The 19,727-nt window shown below is 40.3% G+C and overlaps 1 protein-coding gene and 1 pseudogene across 2 annotated transcripts in view; one reads left to right on the top strand and one right to left on the bottom strand.

Moving 5' to 3' along the window:
* Positions 1-5,431, top strand: part of LOC110986877 (organic solute transporter subunit alpha-like) — a 15,658-nt gene extending 10,227 nt beyond the window's left edge. The window contains exon 7 of the mRNA XM_022249148.2: positions 985-5,431. Coding sequence (XP_022104840.1) covers positions 985-1,268 — 284 coding nt within the window. The 3' untranslated portion in view covers positions 1,269-5,431. The remainder of the gene's footprint in view (positions 1-984) is intronic.
* LOC110986878 (bifunctional glutamate/proline--tRNA ligase-like) lies at positions 4,144-19,727 on the bottom strand (annotated as a pseudogene). The gene is made up of 13 exons (XR_015426572.1): positions 19,594-19,727; positions 18,937-19,194; positions 17,406-17,615; positions 15,477-15,549; positions 15,148-15,227; positions 13,910-14,185; positions 13,303-13,374; positions 12,833-12,958; positions 9,661-9,834; positions 8,958-9,118; positions 8,613-8,691; positions 7,245-7,309; positions 4,144-6,715 (listed from the first exon to the last, which is right to left on the bottom strand). The product of XR_015426572.1 is annotated as a bifunctional glutamate/proline--tRNA ligase-like (transcript).

The raw sequence follows: 19,727 nt of genomic DNA, 5'->3' as shown, positions 1-19,727 counted from the left end.
TCAGGTCCGGTAGCGGCCACGGTAACATAACAAAAACAGGATATTTTACGAACCCCATGTCGTTGATATTTCGAGAACTGTCGATACCAATAGCGGGTGTATATAAACTGATTTCCTTTATCGCTTTGCTCGCATGCAGTACAATTCTAAACCAATTCCCCAATTTCTTTTTCAACGGATATGTACATGTTTCAGCGAAAAGTAACATCCTACACTTGAGGTCATACATTTTCATTATCAATACGGCAAGATAAAACCTAGATTATGCTTAAAATCAAACGCTTGTTTGTCATCCAATCCAGTGATTCGATGTGAAAGTCTGAGGTTTATCCCCATACGAGTGTTTTGTGTTGTTAAAGTTCCGGGTACATTCGACAAAGATTAGAGATTCGCTCAGCAATCGTGCCAAGTTATCCAAATAATAGCTGGCCTTGCTAATCGGCTAGTGACCACTCTATCCTTCCAAATTAGATTCGACTGACTCACAAAGCCGATTGAAGTTTAGAGTGTTGAGCAATTTTGGGGAAAAAAAGGCATCCACCGTGCATGGGGTATGTTCAATGGTGCAGTATACATAATGGCACTACGGCATACTCTGTATTTTTATTGCGCATAATTATTTAGGCACAGTATTGCCTTGCTGAATTTGCCCAAAGATTGCTCAAAATAATATGATCTGACTTGATATTGATCACCCTGATACTCCTTCATGGTGGATCAATAACCGAATATTAGGGGGTAAAACCGAATTTTTGTGGGGGGGGGCACAATCACATAAGTTTTAGCAAAATTTATCTATTTATTGTGCATCAGGAAGGTCTTAAGAACAAAAAGATGAGGACAAAACAAACAAACGAACAAGGTTCATCATAACCAGAAAAATGACACACTCGAATCCCAAGGATGTCGGAAAAGTAAGACTTTTGATCCCCCGGTCGATCAAAGAAAATAGTATCACCTCTTCCTATTTTTCTTTCGCCACAGTGTGGAACGGTTTCCTCGTAATCATTGAGAGCCTAATCTTCCAGCCAATTTGCATCAAGAACCTCCGTACCCTGAAGGGGAACGTGTTGTTTCTACCGCCGCAGCTGAAGAAGTCCAGCACGTACGCGGGGTCGCTGGTGAAAGCCGGCGGCGGGTCCTTGCTGGAGAAGGCCTTGGAAGCGACCGACCTGAACAAGGCCACGGAGAAGACGCCGCTGTCCATACGCCGCTCACGCAGCAGCAGCAATCTCAAAGAGGGATATGGAAGTGTCATCACGGTATAACCGCGTACTTCTCAAGCCCGTATCTCAGTAGGTTGCGACAGATCGCGACTATTGGAGACACAAAATTGTATGAAAATCTGCGAATCTAGCGACAATTTTCACGTGGACTCACACTGATTTGGTAAGGCTTATGAAACATTTGCGTATGTCATTTGCAGGGGAAGCGCACGAGCTCCCGGCAAAATTTCGGCCAGAATTTGCCTGGAGTTCACATACATGCCGTGCGACTGTTCATGTAGCATGACATTCGCGCCTGTCTCGCACTTGGAATGTCAGATTCTCATTTTTGCCTTCAACCAGTCACAGTTTCGTTTCACAGGTTGCCACCCCCTCACAACGTTGTCTAATATTTCTGGCACTTTCTGACTCATGGAAACTAAATTGAGAAGGGTTTGAGACACTTGCGACGACTCTGTGACTATTTTGAGAGAAAATATGTCGCACAATTTTTTTGAATCGTTCAAAATTCCCGCGACACGAAAGCGAGACCCTGCGACTCAAGCGAGGAAATTGAGAACCCCCACGAGCGTTTCGAGACATTTTGGAAACTCTTTCGGAAATGCCGTTCGCAATTTGCCGCCAATAGTCGCAGCCAAGTGAGAAACGAGCTTTAGGGAAAGCGACAGCTTGACTAGGGACCAGTGTCAGAGAACAGCGAAGTCCTCCTGCTCAGTGAAAAAACCACAGACAAGTTCCCGGTCAATATTGCATGCACGTTGTATATTGCTCGCAGTTAATTTCTGATGCATGAGATAGAAGCGAGCTTTAAATACTGTGATTGAAAGAACAATGACCGGTCCGAAATTAAGTACATGCGCCACCTTTGAGGAGCGTTGTCCATCTTCGAAACTCGCATGCACAGTCCAGGATATCCGGTTGTTCAATTTTTGAGGTCTGTATAAAATCAAGCCTTAATGCATGGTTTGTATAGGTTCTTGGATTTAGAATGTTTAGTGGTACTGACACCGATTGGTCCGAGTCTGGCTTTAGGGGTTAGTAATATCAAAAGTGCACTCGTATTGCTGTGTTAACTTTACCATTTTTGCCCGACCGTGGGTTGCTTTCGCGCGCTCTTAGCCAGGATTACTTCCCAAACTCCACCTTCTTTCCAAAACCAAGGCTAGCCACCAACTTCATGAACAAAACCCTGGCGATTTCAGCTCACAATCGGTCGAATTTCTGCTACACATATACATGGGGATCAGACCACATGATTTGAAATCAAAGACGGGAATTTTTAGGTGGAAAGCCTACTAACAGCCCTAGAGTCAAACACAAAATATAAACCCGCACACGATTCCCGAGCTCTGATGAGGTCAAGTTTGCATTCATGGGGCTGCCGGACTGACGCACAATCTGAGCGAAATTTACGGCATCTGCACCGTCCGAAATCTTCGGTGTTCTGCTAAGTTGGGATAAGTAGAGTTAAACAGTAGCAGCCAAATCATTCCGACACAGCCAATTTGGTTCAATTGGACTCTGCTTTCGCAGCTTGGTCAAACGCCGGACCAAGTCTTTGGGGGAGGAGATAAACCATGCGCGTATTAAGAGAAGATGATGTGCGAATGAATGGAAGACTGTAAGCACTGCAGTGCCATCAAGTATATATCTTCAAAGGTGAAGTACATTTGTATCGAATTCCGTTGTTAGGAGAATTTTTGGAACTTCGTTTTTAAGAGATATTTCCACAGTTCGTTTGTTTGAGACATACATTCTCCAATTCGTTCTAATGAAACATTGTTTCAATTTTGGAAATTATTCGTTTTTACGAGATAAGGTAAGTACAGGTAATATGGACCATTAAGCTCATTTACATAATTTGCATGAAGACTGAGAGAACAATTAGAAAGAAGCATTGGGTGTTGGGAAGAGTAACAACTACTTTTCCTTTAAATGCTACAACTTACACCATGTTATTTCCATAACAACAGTTAAGATGCAAAGTATGACGTCATCACCAAAGGCAGTATGGGACAGCGTGATGTGCAGGTAATATGGGACACTGATTCTAAGACAATGTAATGACATTATAATTATTTTGCACAACTGGAAATATTTACACATGCTATTTCATTTAACACGTTTAATGGAAATAAAAAGCATCCTTTGACATCTCCATACATAAAACTCAGACAAGACGTGTAATTATCTCACTTTTAAAATGTTTATTTAAGTTCGGTTTAAGAAGATACAGTTTTGATGTTCATTTCTATGAGTTATGGAAATTTTTGTGGGATAAATAAATTCAAACTTGAAAATGTATTTCTTGAAAATTAGCATAACTTGGCAAAAATATACACGTATTTCATAAAAAACAAACTTGATAAAAATGTATTTCGTAAAAAAACATATTTCTAAAAATAGACACGTTTCTAAAACTAGATCCCATAAGAACGAACTGGAGAAGATAAATATTGTACAAACAAACTTTGGAAAAAAAATCGTAAAGACGAAGTTGAAAAAACCAAATAAAACGAACTTCGAAAAAAGACACTTTATAAAAATGAACTTGAATAAAACAACTCCCCTTTTTGAAAATACATATTAGATGGCACTACAGGGCTTTCATACAAGCCTTTCATTCATGACATCACAAGGTGATACCCAATCACGGCCAACTGTACTCACTGCAAACAAATTGTCGCAGGATCAACCTGCATCAGAACTACAGGTATCAACTGACGATTTACAATATTTGGCTTCCTGAAACCTACGTCATTCTGTAAACCTGAATGAGCAAACACAATTTATGGTCAAATCTATTAGGGAAATATAAAAACCGATACCTGCAATGAAATCAGAAACTAAAACCAAACGATAAATGCACAACAAACTCTGTAAATAAGTAGGCGTTTTTCAAAATTCAAACTACATGTATCCGGTATAACTTGATTACATTTGTAGTAAAAATCGTACATATGTAGGGATTTTCTTCGGAGAAACTAGGCTGCATGACACTCAGCTTATTATGACAATTCTGACACTCCGCTCATTATGACAATTCTGACACTACGCTTATTACAACAATTCTGACACTCCGCTTATTACGACAATTCTGACACTCCGCTTATTACGGCAATTCTGACACTCCGCTTATTACGACAATTCTGACACTCCGCTTATTACGACAATTCTGACACTCCGCTTATTACGACAATTCTGACACTCCGCTTATTACGACAATTTTGACACTCCGCTTATTACGACAATTCTGACACTCCGCTTATTACGACAATTCTGATACTCAGCTTATTACAACAATTCTGATAATGAAGGATTCTTAATTTTGCATTCCTTAATCCATTTGTGCCACTTTTAAACTACTGGTGGCAAAATAGCTATCTCCCTGACACCAAATAGTATAAAACTCACAAAAGACTTGGTGATGGTTCGAGAGCTTCCTTCATCTAAAAGGTTCAATGCCAATCAAATTTCTTCTTGAACCAAAAAAGAAGGCTTTAAAAACTGAAAAAAGCGTCTGTAACAGCATTTATTCATGAATATGGCTTGTATATAGCTTGGGCACCTTAAAGATTTTGCATACTACGTGTTTCATTGTAACACCAGGGCTCATAGCATACATGTAGTGTGCGTTTCATCTGTTAAATAAGGCCACATTATAGAACAAGGAGTAACTGGACATTTTACGTATACAATAAAATGAATACATGGCTGGGTGCATTAATATGAAGAAAATTATGTCAAGGATGTTGGAAATTAATGTGATGGACTGTTTACTTACAATGTGTTTCCCGCATATTAAAGTTGAAATATAAACTAGCATTTTAAGACAACCATTGTCAAACCTAAGGGTGCTGTGTCCGTTTTTGCTCCTCTCAACCACCATGTACTATTCTGATTCCGCCCTTCATGTTCAACAAGCTTTTTTGTACTGCAGTTGGTACTGCCATGATATATCAAATAAGAATTTTCCAGTTCATATACGTCATTTTTGTACACTATCACTACTTAGTTCTAGAAAATGCAAGTGACTTAAGTGTGTTCGAACATTTCTATTTCTTCTGAAATACATTTTTGTATGCATTTGCCTAATATATTTCATAATAATCATATTGACATAGAAAGCACAAAGTGTCTTTATGTGTATGAAAGTAAATATCAATCATGAAGAAGAGTAAATTTGTTCGGAGTTTGAAAACACAGATGTAAGACTCTTTAAGTATTTATTTTGTAACAACTTGAGTTCCTTGACCAGGTATTACCCATGTTATTACAAGACTCAAAAAAGCTGAGAATTGGTTACTGATTTGTTAACATTTTGTCAGGGGATGGAATTGGTCCATTCAATATTGCACAGGATAAAAAAGCTGGAAGCTTTAACCTGTTCATGTATGGTGATTTTTCAGTCAAATTTCATCAAAGAAAGGTTGAAGGCTCCTCATACCAGCATTAAGTCATAAAAACTGGCTAACAAGATATTTGGAGAGAGCAGCTTGCATAGTCGATGCCTATTCATGTAGATACAGGGTCGGCTCTTTCACGTGAGACACTTCGAACATATCCACTTTTGTGATTCTGCACCCTGTACAAATGTGCATGGAGCACAAGCTTGTTTTTCTGTTTGGAAACTGAAGACTTCTTAGCAATCAGAATAGTCCTTTAGCAAGGAGTGCAAAAAGGACCAATCCACATTGCATTAACACAAACCCTCTATTTAGTCTTTAAAAAGGACCTACTTCTCACAAAATGATTGCACAGCCGACAGTGATGCCTGCCATTGTAAAAGTTTTAATAGGCCTACTTAGTAATCTGACCAAAGGGCATTTGGAGAACTGAGCTTAATAGAAAGCTGCAACCCAAAATAAACAAAACAAAACAAAATTAAAACCAGCTTAACAATACTGTAGAAAATAGCTCCCACACAAACTCACAATTCAGAGAGATTTTACTTTCTCTGGCTCCAAATATTCCAGACTTTAAACTAAAGAATCTTATGATAGTTACAATAAGCTGTAAGTGACACTTGGAAATGAAAAATCAAACTCTTCAAACTGGGAAGAGGCACGTAGGTTAGTAGCTGCATCCAAACATTTAGTAGAACTTGGCATGTTTGCCGCAGTCGGGGTGAATGCACTTTGTGCCCTCCATCACCTCGGCTGGCTGCTTGAAGCACGGACGTATATAAAAAAAACCTGGACTTGCAATGCCTTTGTATGAAAAAGAAGCCAACCAGCGGCCATTTTACTGAGCCGAATACAAAGGCGTGGGTTGGCTCCCTACTATTGACGTCAGGAAGAACAAAGGCGGGCATTACCAGGAAAGCTTTGTATTCGGCTCGGTAAAATGGCTGCGAGTGGATTCAATGACTCTATAAGCTGATTAAGGGCATTGCGAGTCCAGATTTTATTATACACGTCTGTGGCTTGAAGGGGATGCAAAGGCTCTTGGCCCCCATGGAAGGTGCCCCCACCTCTACATCTTGATCCCTGGGGGGAATGGAATAGAAACTGTCTGAGGTTCTGTCTTGGACGAAACGTAACACAGTCTCAGTATCTCCCAATGATAAACACTCCCAAAAACAGCCAGCAGGTTGTTATCACAAATCCCAGATGTGATGCCAACTCATTCTGCTCATGTGAAAATTCAAACACGTGCAAGCACTGTATTCCAGGAGCATGTATCATTGAGCACTAGGTCAGAGAAGGGAATGTGAAAAACCATTAACAAGCCACAATAAAATTTCGGAGCTTTGAAGGCACTAGTCCAGCTCACATATGCCGATGATACAAGGTTGTGTCTGGTGTCCAGACTCAGGCTGACTTCTGACGACCTGTATATGAGGCCATGGCTGCAACAATGAGATACTGAAGCTGTGTTGTCCAGACCTTGCTACACTACTTGCTGTACTGCTTTGCTTCACTGGTTCTCACATGTTCAGTCATTTTAAAAAGGTGTCCAGACTACAATACATAGTCTGGAATACAAAGACATTAAGATGAGACCTGGGACACTCACCCTGCACTGTCTTTCTTAATCCTGTCTTCACAGCTGCCCTCACCACAAAATGGGGCTTGGATTAGCTGAAACAAAAAAAACAGAGGGAACACTGGCCACTGAAACAACCTGCAGTCCGTTAGGACCATTCTTGTATACGCATGTAGTTTGATTGCTTGGTCTGGCAACATAAAATCCCAAATTTGCTGATCATTTTGGGACAACAACTGTCCCGAATCCCCAACAACACACCACTGCATGACAACCCAGTAAACAGTCTTTGCACTTTGACATTTCCTGTCTGAATAACAGAGGCCAGGCTTTAAAGCTCCTCCTAAATCTTAAGTGAAAAATTTAGAGGCCCCAGGAGGTGTACCATTAAAGAGCAGTTTGTCTACCTAATTGCATTTACTTTTCTATCAACCTGGGACACCTACTGCAGCAAGTTAGGAGACTACCAACAAAGACCAATATGGCAAAGAATTCTAGAAATTGCAGCAGCAACGACATGTACAGTTTTGTTCAAGCTACCAGTTTGTATTTCATTCATATCTGATCATGAATATTATTCATCAAATCAATTAAATTAGCTGCATCAGATGTTGACTTGTATAGTTTTGTAATTAGTTAATACCACATTGCTATCATGATGGTCCAACTGATCAAATGCCAATCATCAAGTTGTTAAATTTATGTACCAAACTTTATTCCAAAGGAAAAAAAGCGAGAACGGAAAGTCTGTACCTGATACTACAAATGGCCCCATTTAAAAAGTTGAATGATTAATCTTTTATGCATTACGCATGTTTTATATAAGTAGTGTTGCAGTGGATGTGTGGCCTGCTGAGTAGGGCTTGTGACTCATCATCAGAGGTTCAGCGGTTCAAATCCAGCAATAAACTGTAGCTTTGGGCACGCCATTTCACACACCCCCTTGCCTCTCTACATTCAAAAGTTAAGTGGCTTCAGGAGAGCCATTGTGATGCACTGGCATCCCATCCAGGGGAGGACAGACATATTTTCAGTCTCTTCATGACAAGAAAGGTTGGGGATAAATACTGTCCTCATGACATGGATGAGAAAAAAATGGTAGAGACAGAGTTTGCTGTGTTGTAGTGTCCTCTCTTACTTGATGGTCTTCAGCTTCTATTCCTGTTCTTAACTTCCAATTTATTGTCAATAGTGTTTGGATCAAAAATCTGAATATTTTCTTTGAACAAGAATATCTTGGCTATCACTGGAATGTCATTTCCTTTACAAATTGGGTAAAAGGGTTTTGGAATGTGCGGGAGGGGTATAACAAGACAGAAAAATGAGGCATCAACAAAACTTTCATGGATTAATAAGTTTCACTCCAAGTCCCCTTTTTTTAACAAGAAAAGAACTCACATTTTTCAGGTCCAGATATGAGCAGAATTCATTCCAACTCTCGGTCACCTTCAGGTGGTTCTTCAAGCCCTTGCTTGCCCTATCAAGCCAAAAAAGTCACTCAATCGAAAAATGGCCCGAGGAAGGTGATTTTTGGACCCCTGACCCTAATAGAGGTTTTTGGATAGAAACAACCACATTTTGAAAGATTTTGTACATAAAATAGTCATCCAATTGCATTGGGCCTATTTTCCTCTCACCTCAGATTGAAGAAAATCACCTGCTACACTTCCAGACAGCCCTGAGAGGGGCATATGGCCATAGAAATCATGCATTTTCCATTCTGAACACTAAACTGAGATTTACTTATCATAGAGCCGGTGGTGAATATCTTCCAACATCTCCTTGGCTTTGCTAACTGCCTTGCTCTCTTTGTAGGTAACTTTCTCCCCCGTATCACGGCAAACCATGACAATCTCTCCTCTGTCCACGTCGCAGGGGCCCAGCTCCACACGTACCGGCACACCCTGCTCAAATTAAGACGTTTTGCCATTGTCGGGATAACAAGTTAATGCAAATCTCTCATGCTGACACCAACCTCAAAATTTATGACTCATGATACCCGGTATGTTAATGCATGCATATGATGAAACCACCATACAAGTGTTTTATTGCAGGATGAAAAAAAAACTGGTACTTTGACAAGACTGTATTGCCATTTACATACGAATATCTTCCACACTTGAATGCCAATATTGCCTTGCTATCAAATCATACAAACACCATATTAATGAGCACTTTTTGGAGATTAAAAAAGCATGCATACTTTCTGGGTACTCCATGTGCTTCTGCACAAACAGTATACAATTCTAACATGTTTTGAGGGTGGATAGTTGATATTAGCTACCCGAATTGATGGGAGGCAAAAACCTCTTGAGGTATGAGTAATACAAAATAATTGCATTACAAAGTGTTTTCTATACAACTAGTACAGTCCTTCCACCACTGCCGTGGTGCCAAGTTTCACTTATTCCATTAATAAAACCTCTCACCAGTGTGATCAACTGACCTTGAGCTCCCAGTGGTTGAACTTCCACCCAGGACTGTAGTTGTCTCGGTAGTCTTTGCGCACTTTGATCCCCACCACTTTGAACTTGTCAACGTATTCGTCGCACTTGCTGAGCAGCGTCTCTTTCATCTGATTGGTGGTTGTCTTGGTGATTCCACACGGCACAATGATAATCTGGTTTCATACAAAAAGCAAAATCCATTGTGAGCAAAAAGAATGAATCATATTCTGTGAAAAAAATCCCTCCTTTTCTGCCGTTTTGGTTCCCTAAATTTGCTAACGAAAACAAAGCCTAGCCGAGACAGCAGAACTTGAAACTAAGCAAAAGTAAATGCACAAGTTGTTGAGTTCCAGGGAATGGGAGAAATGCATGGTCATCCAGCAAAAGAATCCTAACAATAATAACAATACAATGCTGTGACTTCTCAGGCTTTATTACAGGAAGAGTTTTTCTGCCAAATAACCATCATTATGTTATTATTAAGTATTCGGGGAATGAAATCAAGCATTCCCCTAAAATGCCTGAGGCACTTTAGCTGGCAAGCCTGAAGAAACCTCAGTGGAAAAGAGACAATGATAAGCAGTTGCAGTTTTAGAGGTGGGAGGAAACCCCAGAAGAATATTCTGGGTAAAACCCACTGAATCAAGTGAGAACTGAAAACCCAATCCATATATGGACTGAGCTGGGAATCAAACCCAGGCTGCCGAGGTGAAAGGTGAAGAAAGAATCTAATGCATAGGGTTCTATACGACATGCAAGACGTAGAAAAACCTGAATGGTTAAACTTTTAAAACTACAGAAATCTAGAAAGATCCTGAGCAACCACACCCAAACGGGCAGCTGCAACTTTGAAATTTGAAAAATGAAACAGATGTTTCCTGAGGGGAAAGGAGGCTGACAAGATGTGATGGATTTACTTAAAAACTGGGACATTACAGTGGCTCAGCTTAGTAATAGTGAATGCATCCGAACTCTGCATATTAGTCTGGTTACAGGAAGTGCTTAGATAGAAGTCAGTGACATGGAACAACACACTGGGAGACTGTTTCACCAGACCTTGTCTGAATAGGAAAGTGCAACTAAATTCTCTGGATGAGATTTGACTTGTGGGACATTATTTGCCTCATCAGTGAAGGCAAAGTGTGGAAATTTACACTACATGTACCTTTATTACAGCATTTGTCACACAAACCAAAATAAATGACCAAAGAAAAAAAAAAAACCCAACTGGTTTTAACAACCTAGAAAAAAAAAGCAGCTTAGTCTATCTGATTAATGCGAGAAAGGACATGAACTTCTCATATCTCTACATGACTCTCTCATCCCCTCACAAATGTACTCAGTTTACACTCAGTTTCAGGACAAACGTGTGTTATCATATACATGTAGTCGCCAGGTCCCCGACATCGCCACATATTGTCAAGTCTGATTCGTTTTCACAGTAAGTGGCAAAATCAGTAAGGCTGTGCCGAATGTCCGAATAACCGAATATTCTATTGATTCAAATATTATTTTTGAATTTGAATGCAAAATTCATGAAAAGGGAGGGAGAATTTTCTTTTGTTTTAAATGACAAAAATTGCTTGTTCCAAGCAGATTCAAATGAAAAACTTACGATTCAAATGGTACATTATTCATTAAAAAATTTAAAAGGAATATACAATTTCATCAGGACACGAAGTCTTATTCGTCTCTTGCTAAATCGTGGCTGGAGATACTCCAAGTGAGAAGCTACTACAGTGATTACAATGTACAACTGTGTGCATTATTGCAACTGATTTTGTATACGTTTTTTTTCTCAACAAAGTGACAACCGAATATTTGGATATTCGATTGAATTGAATGTCGACTATTCGAATAGTAAATTATTTGAATTGACTCAGCCCGAAAAATAAGAGAACTGACAACTATATGGACTAGTTGTCTTTGAGTTGTGAATCTTTCTGTCCAAGACAAAAGTCCATCTGCATGTTGTTTACAACATGTCCTTTGTATCATAAACTACCACAACAGCAAGTGTCATCAGTTTTTGCAAATCTACAATTCATATTCTTGCTAACATGTTCCTCCTTCAATAGATCAAACACTGATGAATCCTGTGTCCTGGGTGTTAACTACAAAGTTTAAAAGAAAACAATGGCAGATTTTTTTTTTTGATGTCACGTACCAACAGCGTATCTACCATGTATAACTTGAGCCATGCACATTTACATTCAAAGGACAATGCATCAGTAACTAACTACATGGTCCTGTGTTTGCTCAGTGGGCCAACATCATCAACCAGAAAAGAAACTTCCTCTGAATGATATCAACTGACAAAGGTCAACACTGTAATCTACTGACAAATGGACTAAGCTCTGATATGCAGAGTTTGATCAATGGTTTTTGTGGTGTAATGAGTCATTGAGAGTTCAAAAACTTGCATCTTTGAGAGTTCAAAGACCAAAATTGAAAAGGTCACTCATTATCATTAAATTCAAATCAGGTGCTACGTGCAGGTTCTAAAAATATCTGAAGAACATTCATGATAAATTGATTTTGATTCTATCGTAAGGACCCCTCAGAACAACAGGTAATATACATGTACACGTATTCAACTGTCCATGAATGAAATTCCATGCAATATTCACCCAGCTTAATACTAATACACTGCTTAACATAAAAAATAAACCTCTATTGTGCTTAACTTTTATCCCAAATCAAGAACTCTACTCTTTTAAATTCCTCCTTGTTTGCAACCATAACTGATCCAGAACAGATCCAGAACCAGACAAAATTTTCGGGGGGGAGTCAAATAATTTGAGAATACTTTTATGTGATATTTTGTGGCATTTTGAGGGGTTAGGCAAAAGTTGGGGCTTTTTACATGCTTTTGGAAAGAAGGAAAATAACAATGTAAATATAAAATGATGTAAATCACCTTTTACTCTTTATATTTTGAAAACCTTCTTTTTTAATTCTGTGTTTCAAAAATCTCCTATTACTCTATACATATATATTTAACAAATCTCCAATAAATCTTTTTTATCTCTTCTCATACAGGGCAACTTTCATTATAGAAAAGGGTGTCTTCCTCATTCAGAATGGACTTGAAACAAGTCTGACATTCATAACCTATGCACCTGCGACAGATCTCAGAGATCTTCAACTGCAACATGCATGTAATCTTACTTGTACGCAGGCCACCCTGGGAGGTAGCACCAACCCTTTGTTGTCCCCATGGACAAGGCACAGGACCCCGATGGTCCGAGTGGTGATGCCACACGAGTTCTGGTAAGCAAACTCATGAGTGCCCTCCTGTAATCAGATTCAATGAAAGACAAAATCCTAAAATACTGAATCTTCTTTGACTCTGAGATCATTTCCTAAGGTTCTCTTTCTCTAGGAATAAAATCCAACAGGGAAAAGGGGACATCTGTTGAACAGATCAAACAGATTTGACACACCTGTCCAGCCAAAACTTCTGGAAATCCACCACAGTTAAAAATAAAAGTCTTCAGGACTAATAAGTATCCTTTGGTTCCGATGAAACAATGAAACTGTGTGTGGACAAACATCAACCCGCACATGGCACACAATTTGACCAACAGATATGATTCAATCATTTAACTGAATCGAAAGGATGAAATTAAATTACTCACGTTGTTAGGGTCTTCAAACTTGATTTCTAATATCTTGGAGTAATTCTGGCCCAAGTGATGAGCTGTAGCACCCTGAAAAACGTCCAAAAGAAAAGGATTAATTTCACATTGTAGTGTTTAAGGACACCAATGCTTCCAGAGCAAGAAAGCTTTGGCAGGGGAATGTTACATACATGTACACCTTAGCCAAACTAGTTCAACACAATGGACTGATGCAGGTTTGCAGCATTAAGATTCAGCCTCCACACCCATTGCAAATTCTACATATTGAGGGTCCAAGTCCAGTCTGTGAGATTGTCGTACATGCGATTTGCCGGAGTGGCTATTTGGGCTTGAAGCGGTCATCTCAAGCAGCAAGCATAGGAGCTGGAATTATTTTGGGTGTGTTTACAGACTTGCAGAGTTACTGAAGTGCCTTAAACACAGGTATCTCCTCTTAGCAGAATATGAATGAAAGTTGCTGTCGTCGTTTCTGTTACTTAGACGATGTCCGCTGGACTTATTCTTGAACACAAAAGAATTTGAAGCATATTGGTTCTCTTGCATCATCCAAACATGGCTTATTTTGTAAAAGAAAAAAAACAGACAGACCAATGTGACATATTACAGATTACGGATATGCAATGTGACTGGTAAAATTCTACTGGCTGTAAGTACAATGCCACTGTAAAGAAAAAAAGTCCCCACCCACAAACCTCTCCTTCTCAGTTTTCTTTCCCTGCACCACAGGGATGGCCAGAAGCTCCTCATAGACCTTGGCGTAGTGGCCCAGGATTGTGAAGACTTCCTCCTCGGCGTTGGCACGGTTGGACCAGGCTGTGTGGCCCTCTTGCCAAAGGAACTCGCGAGTCCTGAGGACGGGTAGTGCATTAGACTCCCACCTCTGATGGAAGAGACCAGAAGTACAAAGACATACAATTTCTATTGCAATCTGGATAAAAGCTGCCTTCTTTGATGGAAAACTTGCCTCTTAGCAGTGAGCACACAAGAATCACTGGAAAAGTTAGTGGGCCTGACATTTCAATCCCAAAAGAAATTAAATGTTCAAAGGCAAAAGAATCACATATGTATACGAAAAATCACAATCCAAATGCTAAATACATGTATTCAAATATTCCACCTTTCTATTCCATTAAATTATCAGTTATACCAAATTCCCATAGAGCAGAAACAAAATACATGCATGCATTTTTGTACAGTGAAACTGGTTGAATTTCGGGGAAGGAGTTCATTCCCTGGTTTAGGGAGGAGGCTGGGAGTCCAACTTAGCTTCGGTCCTAATTCATTATTTATTTCCTTGCTCCAAGTGAGACAACACACCACCAAAAAAAAAAGAAAAAAGAACATTAGAAGGAAACAACTGTTTGGCCTTGTGGGCCTCGAGCTGGACCAAGAGAGGGCGCTATTTCCTTAGCAACGGAGGCTCCTTTGGTACCAACTTCACATCACTGGTTCATGAACAACTTATATATGGCCCACCATTCCATAACAGGACAGAAAAATTTCAAGCTGTTATCCTGAAAAAATGGATGATGCAAATTCCACAACTTACCCAAAAAATTGGATCACTCTGAAGAATGGAATTTTATAGTGCAGGACAGAAATTATCAAACATCTATATGTACCTACTTCAGAATGGCTCTACAATGGCGGGTCACATATCTCGATAAAAAATGTAGCGCGAATGACATGCTCATTCTGAACGGTGTTTTCCTTTGCTCTGTCCTTTCCAAACTCGATCTGTAGTACCCTTGCACACTTTCATAAAGAAAATCTCTTTTAAACGACAACTTAGTCAGAAAACATGCGGACGAATCAGTGAATCAGGTGGGGTGATGTACATACCACAATGTTGCACCACTGGTTGAGTTTGATGGGGAGATCCCTGGGGGACAGGACCCATTTGGCGAATGCAGGGTACATCACTGCAAGAAGAAAGGGAAGCCAAATTTTGCTTCATGCTCTAACTTCACAATTAGTGACTACGGTTCTGTACTTTCACATGTCCTGTTTAGTTTGTCTCTACACCGTCACAACAATCTAGGAGGAAACTCATCAAGATTTTGACCAGCTTCCCCAGCAAAACGCTGGAGAAGGCTGCTACCATCAGGTTCATAAATATAAATGAGGTATTTAGAGCTCATGACTACATTTATTATATGGGCATGACTAACATGTCTCGCTGGTAGGGGGGATGGCAATTGGTTCGGCCATTTCAGAGCTGCCCGACTTGGTCACCCAGGCAACCTTGGAGAAAGAAATAAATGTAAAATTTGACATAAGAAAGGTACAAAAATGCATAAAATCTTGAAGCAAACATTTGATTAACGAAGACATGGTTTCCCCATTAGGCCCCATAAAAAAATAAGTTGTTGACCGTCCTTTTTTTCCAAAAAGTTGGGTCGGTTGGGAGGTTTTTTTCTCATGACACCACTAATCTGACACGAAACAATTGATCATGTTTAGTTTCTCACCTGAAAACTTACACGTGTTTCATTTTTTATCTTGGCTCCGTGTCAATGATCAATTTCACTTTCAGATAATTTTTCTAATTCTACAAAACCAACAATGTGTGTGCAAATCTGTGTGAATGTTTGGTCAAACCATGCATTGCCAACACGTGCTGCACGGGTGATTGCCAATCTGGGCTTCGTCTCCAACTTGCTTCATTTATCATCCAATAACTTTGGAAGTTCTAGCTCAGTAATGCTATGCTACTGACCAAAAGATGGAAGTAATAAATACAGGCCAACAAGTGATTTTTATGTCAGAGGCAAATGTGCAGCAGAGGCGAGGCAGAAATTTGGAAAAGTTTTTCTAGCCTTCCGGCAAGATTATATTACAACAAGCACACTCTGTGATTGTTGAACCGAACATTTAGCAGCAAACAAGTCTAGATGCAGAGTGCTGTCATCCGACTAGTCCGGTGTCACATATCAGGTTTCTGCGAAGTATTTGGATGGATTCATTGCATACAAGTACTGTACAGCTCAAGCATGTGGCACAACCTGCGCTGCGGGGCCAGTGCCGCCACTACACCTGCAATTCCACATGAACAGAGACTTCTGAAGTTAGCAGGTTCCGCTCTGGATTGTACTGTCTCTTCATGGGTTTGTACTCAGAACTGAATTATTGTGGTCTCAATCTTCACCATATGAACTTTAAAAGACAGTGATCAGGCCATTTTGGTAGGTCGGGCGGGGACGATAAAAAAATTATTTTTATGGGGCCTGAAGAGTGTTAATGCAGTGCACTTTCCATGTTGTAGAAGGAGTCACAGGTGAACATGTACCTCTAAGCGCAAACAACAACTGTACGTAGCAGGCTACAAAATTAATGGAATTTAATTTGCAGTTTAAAACATTCCACTGTGTGCAAGACAATAAATGTAACTTTTACCAAATTAAAACTAACAAGCGTTTGATACAGGTAGAGGCAAAATTCAAGCTCAAGTAATCTGTGTCAAGATAAGTGAAGCATTCATGAGGACCAAAAAACAAGATCAATATGAAAACAACAAACTTTCTCGTTCTCTGGTACAGGCTGTGATGACATTAATTTTCAGTGTAATGGCAATAAGTTAAAACCATACAACTAAAAAGCTGGGCATTTCTTTCTCAAGTAAACTGAATACTTTTACTCTCTGACCTGGGTTTCCCCCAAAATATGGCTTTATATCTGCCTTCCGATTCCAAAAATTTTAGAAATCCCCATTTCTTTGTTTTCGCGTAGTTAAGAAAACTTTTTTTTTCATTTTCTTGAACTGACAACACTTTTAAGCTGGATTTCTGTTGATAGTTTCCTTGACTGTTCTTTTTCCTTTCGCTCCAGATAACCATAACCCCAAAAGCCTCTAAAACTGTTTTCAAGGAAGGGGGTAACCTTGTGTGGACTTGTCTTGGTCCACACAAGGTTAGCAAAAGCTGTATTACATGTACTAGACCTCCTATATTCATGGGTCCACACAAAGTATGTACATGTAAAGTTGGCAGACATTGATAAACTCTGCACTGAACTTTCTCTTGTCGTTTTCATGTTCATTGTCCTGTCAGTTTCGCCTCAGCATGAGTGAACTTTGAAACTGTTGGTCTCGTCTGGCTTACCTCACAGGAGAATTCAGCTGTGTGGTCCTTCCCACGGTGCAGTGCCGCATATGATTCAAACATGGGGAAGTAGCAGTTCTCCACCCCCAGTTTTTTGATGCAGCCGCCAAAGTACTCTTTGATGGCTTCCTAGATGGCGTAGGACCATGGACGCAAGACATAGCAGCCACTGACGTCATAATACTCAATCATCTCTGACTTGGTGATGACCTGGCCACAGAACAGAAAAGCACTACCGCTGAGCAGGCTTTTCCAGGATTTTGTTGACGTAGCACTGTTGAAACAGTTCTCCGGCTGGTGCATGTACGCACTGAGCCGGTATGGTCCCGGTCACTTCAATGCACATAATTAAATGTAGTATAGTAACACGTGTGTAGTTACAGTTATACACTGTCCCAAGTGCGAGGCGCAGAGCCTTACCGCCTCGAGCCCATCGTGCCACCGGAGCGCCAATGGGATCCCAATCGGGCTGACGATGGGGCCACCGCTGGTGAACAAGGCAGTGAAGGAGTCCATGATCATTTGATAAATATGGTTTGGTAAGTTCAGAGTGAGGGACAGATGTTTTTCAATGTTTTTTATGTTGTTATTTTATTCCGAAAAAAGTGTTCCCGGGCGAAGCTGGCAGCTCAGGCATGCAGGCCTTTGTACAAAAACATATCCACGAAACCAGATCCTGCAAGGTCATGACGTTTTTCGTTTCCACTGTGGTACGTAATCAAAAAAGCATTTCTGCGTGGCACCACCAATGGTACAAATGTGGAAAGGTTTTGAAAAACCTGCTGAATTGGTCCATATTTTTCATCACCGTTGGGGTTGCTCTTTAAGTGAGCTCAGTGCTCAAAGGTGATACTCTAGGCCCTACACCATGGCTGTTTTATCATGGAGTTCTCTGCATAAGATCATCAGTGCATACTTACAGTTCAGGCAAAGACAGACTCTGCTTACCTTGCAAGAAAGATACCTTTTAGTTGTGGGATGTTTGCATGTGCTGAAGCCAAATTACCCTGCTAACCTTGGAGATATGCTTATTTCGAATGCAAGATTTTCTGCTAGGGGTTGGCCATATCAAAATCAAAAGGGACGTTGACTCTTCAAGTTTGGAACTTAAAAGTAGTAATAAAAGCAATACAATAGAAATGTGTATATCGGTACTAGTTTATTACGATGAGTAATTTTACATTTATAATTAAACAGACCTTAGTATTTAAACCAGGTAATGAAACATATTGAAAGGGGGCTTGGCAAGCCCAAACATCATATCATAGTCTTCTGACATCCATATCAAGACATGTAGTTCACAATTTAGAAAACAGATTCTGGGAGCATGATCAAACTTGGCTTCCTTCTGTAAGGTTGATAGACCACAGACATTTTTATGTGACATTGGGCAAAGATCCTAATTGGAAGCCATTTCCTTGAGTAATCAAAGCATTGCAAGCCCATTATAAGCCAATCTTCTGAGTAGAAGTACATGTAACTTCTCACCAGCTCATTGAAATGGCCAGTACTTGGTACCGAGTCAAATTACCTGTGAGTACCACTCACTCAGATTCTTGTCTTTCTTGACCTCCAGGCCCAGCCTCGGCTGATTCTTGCCCACCCCTGCTGCTGCTACCTCCTTGATCTCTTCCTTGGCTTTCTTGGGCTCTGCCACCATCCCCTTCTGCTTGTCGGCCCTCTTGTCTGCCTTTTGACAACCCCCTGGGGGCTTGTAGTCACTGCCAGTCAGGGCTTTGTAGTCAGCTTTGAGGCCGAGGAGAGTTTTAATTTCAGTGTCTTCCGTTTCCTGTCAAATGAAAGGTTCTAGGTTTTTTCAAAGTTCACTTTAGATCATAAGACAACCACTACATGTAATTGAAAAGGTCTGATGAAGAGGTAGCTTTTATACCATATTAAAAGATCTGTTCCCTATAAGTAACAGTGGCTGAATGATTCCAAAGCGGGGGAGGCCCAGTTGTGAGACTATCAGGCATCAGCCATTAACATACATTCATTAAGCTCAAGCCCATTATAGGACCTGCAAAGAGTGGGGGAATGCCCTCCCCCAGTCAAAAAAGTGAGGAGGGACCACTGGCCCCCTGCCAGCTTACATGTATAAGACCTCTTCTTATCTACAAATACCAGCTCAGCTCAGAAATGAGTTGTCAAATAATCTGTTCCTGTATTTTTTAAAATGAAATAATACCTTTGGTGCCTTGTCTGTTTTCAGCTGCCAGACTTTATCCCCCTGGGCCGTTATCTTGTCGGCAAGTGCTGCCATCAGGTCCTGCAGTCTCGGCCACATCAGATCAGAGTGATCAATTGGGAGGGGAATTATCC

The sequence above is a fragment of the Acanthaster planci genome, linkage group LG01, assembly GCF_054643075.1.
Source record: "Acanthaster planci isolate LZ-2023a linkage group LG01, COTS_SCS, whole genome shotgun sequence".
NCBI classification, from domain to species: Eukaryota; Metazoa; Echinodermata; class Asteroidea; order Valvatida; family Acanthasteridae; genus Acanthaster; species Acanthaster planci.
Note: the sequence above shows the minus strand (reverse complement) of the source record. Positions and strands in the feature narration are given on the sequence as shown.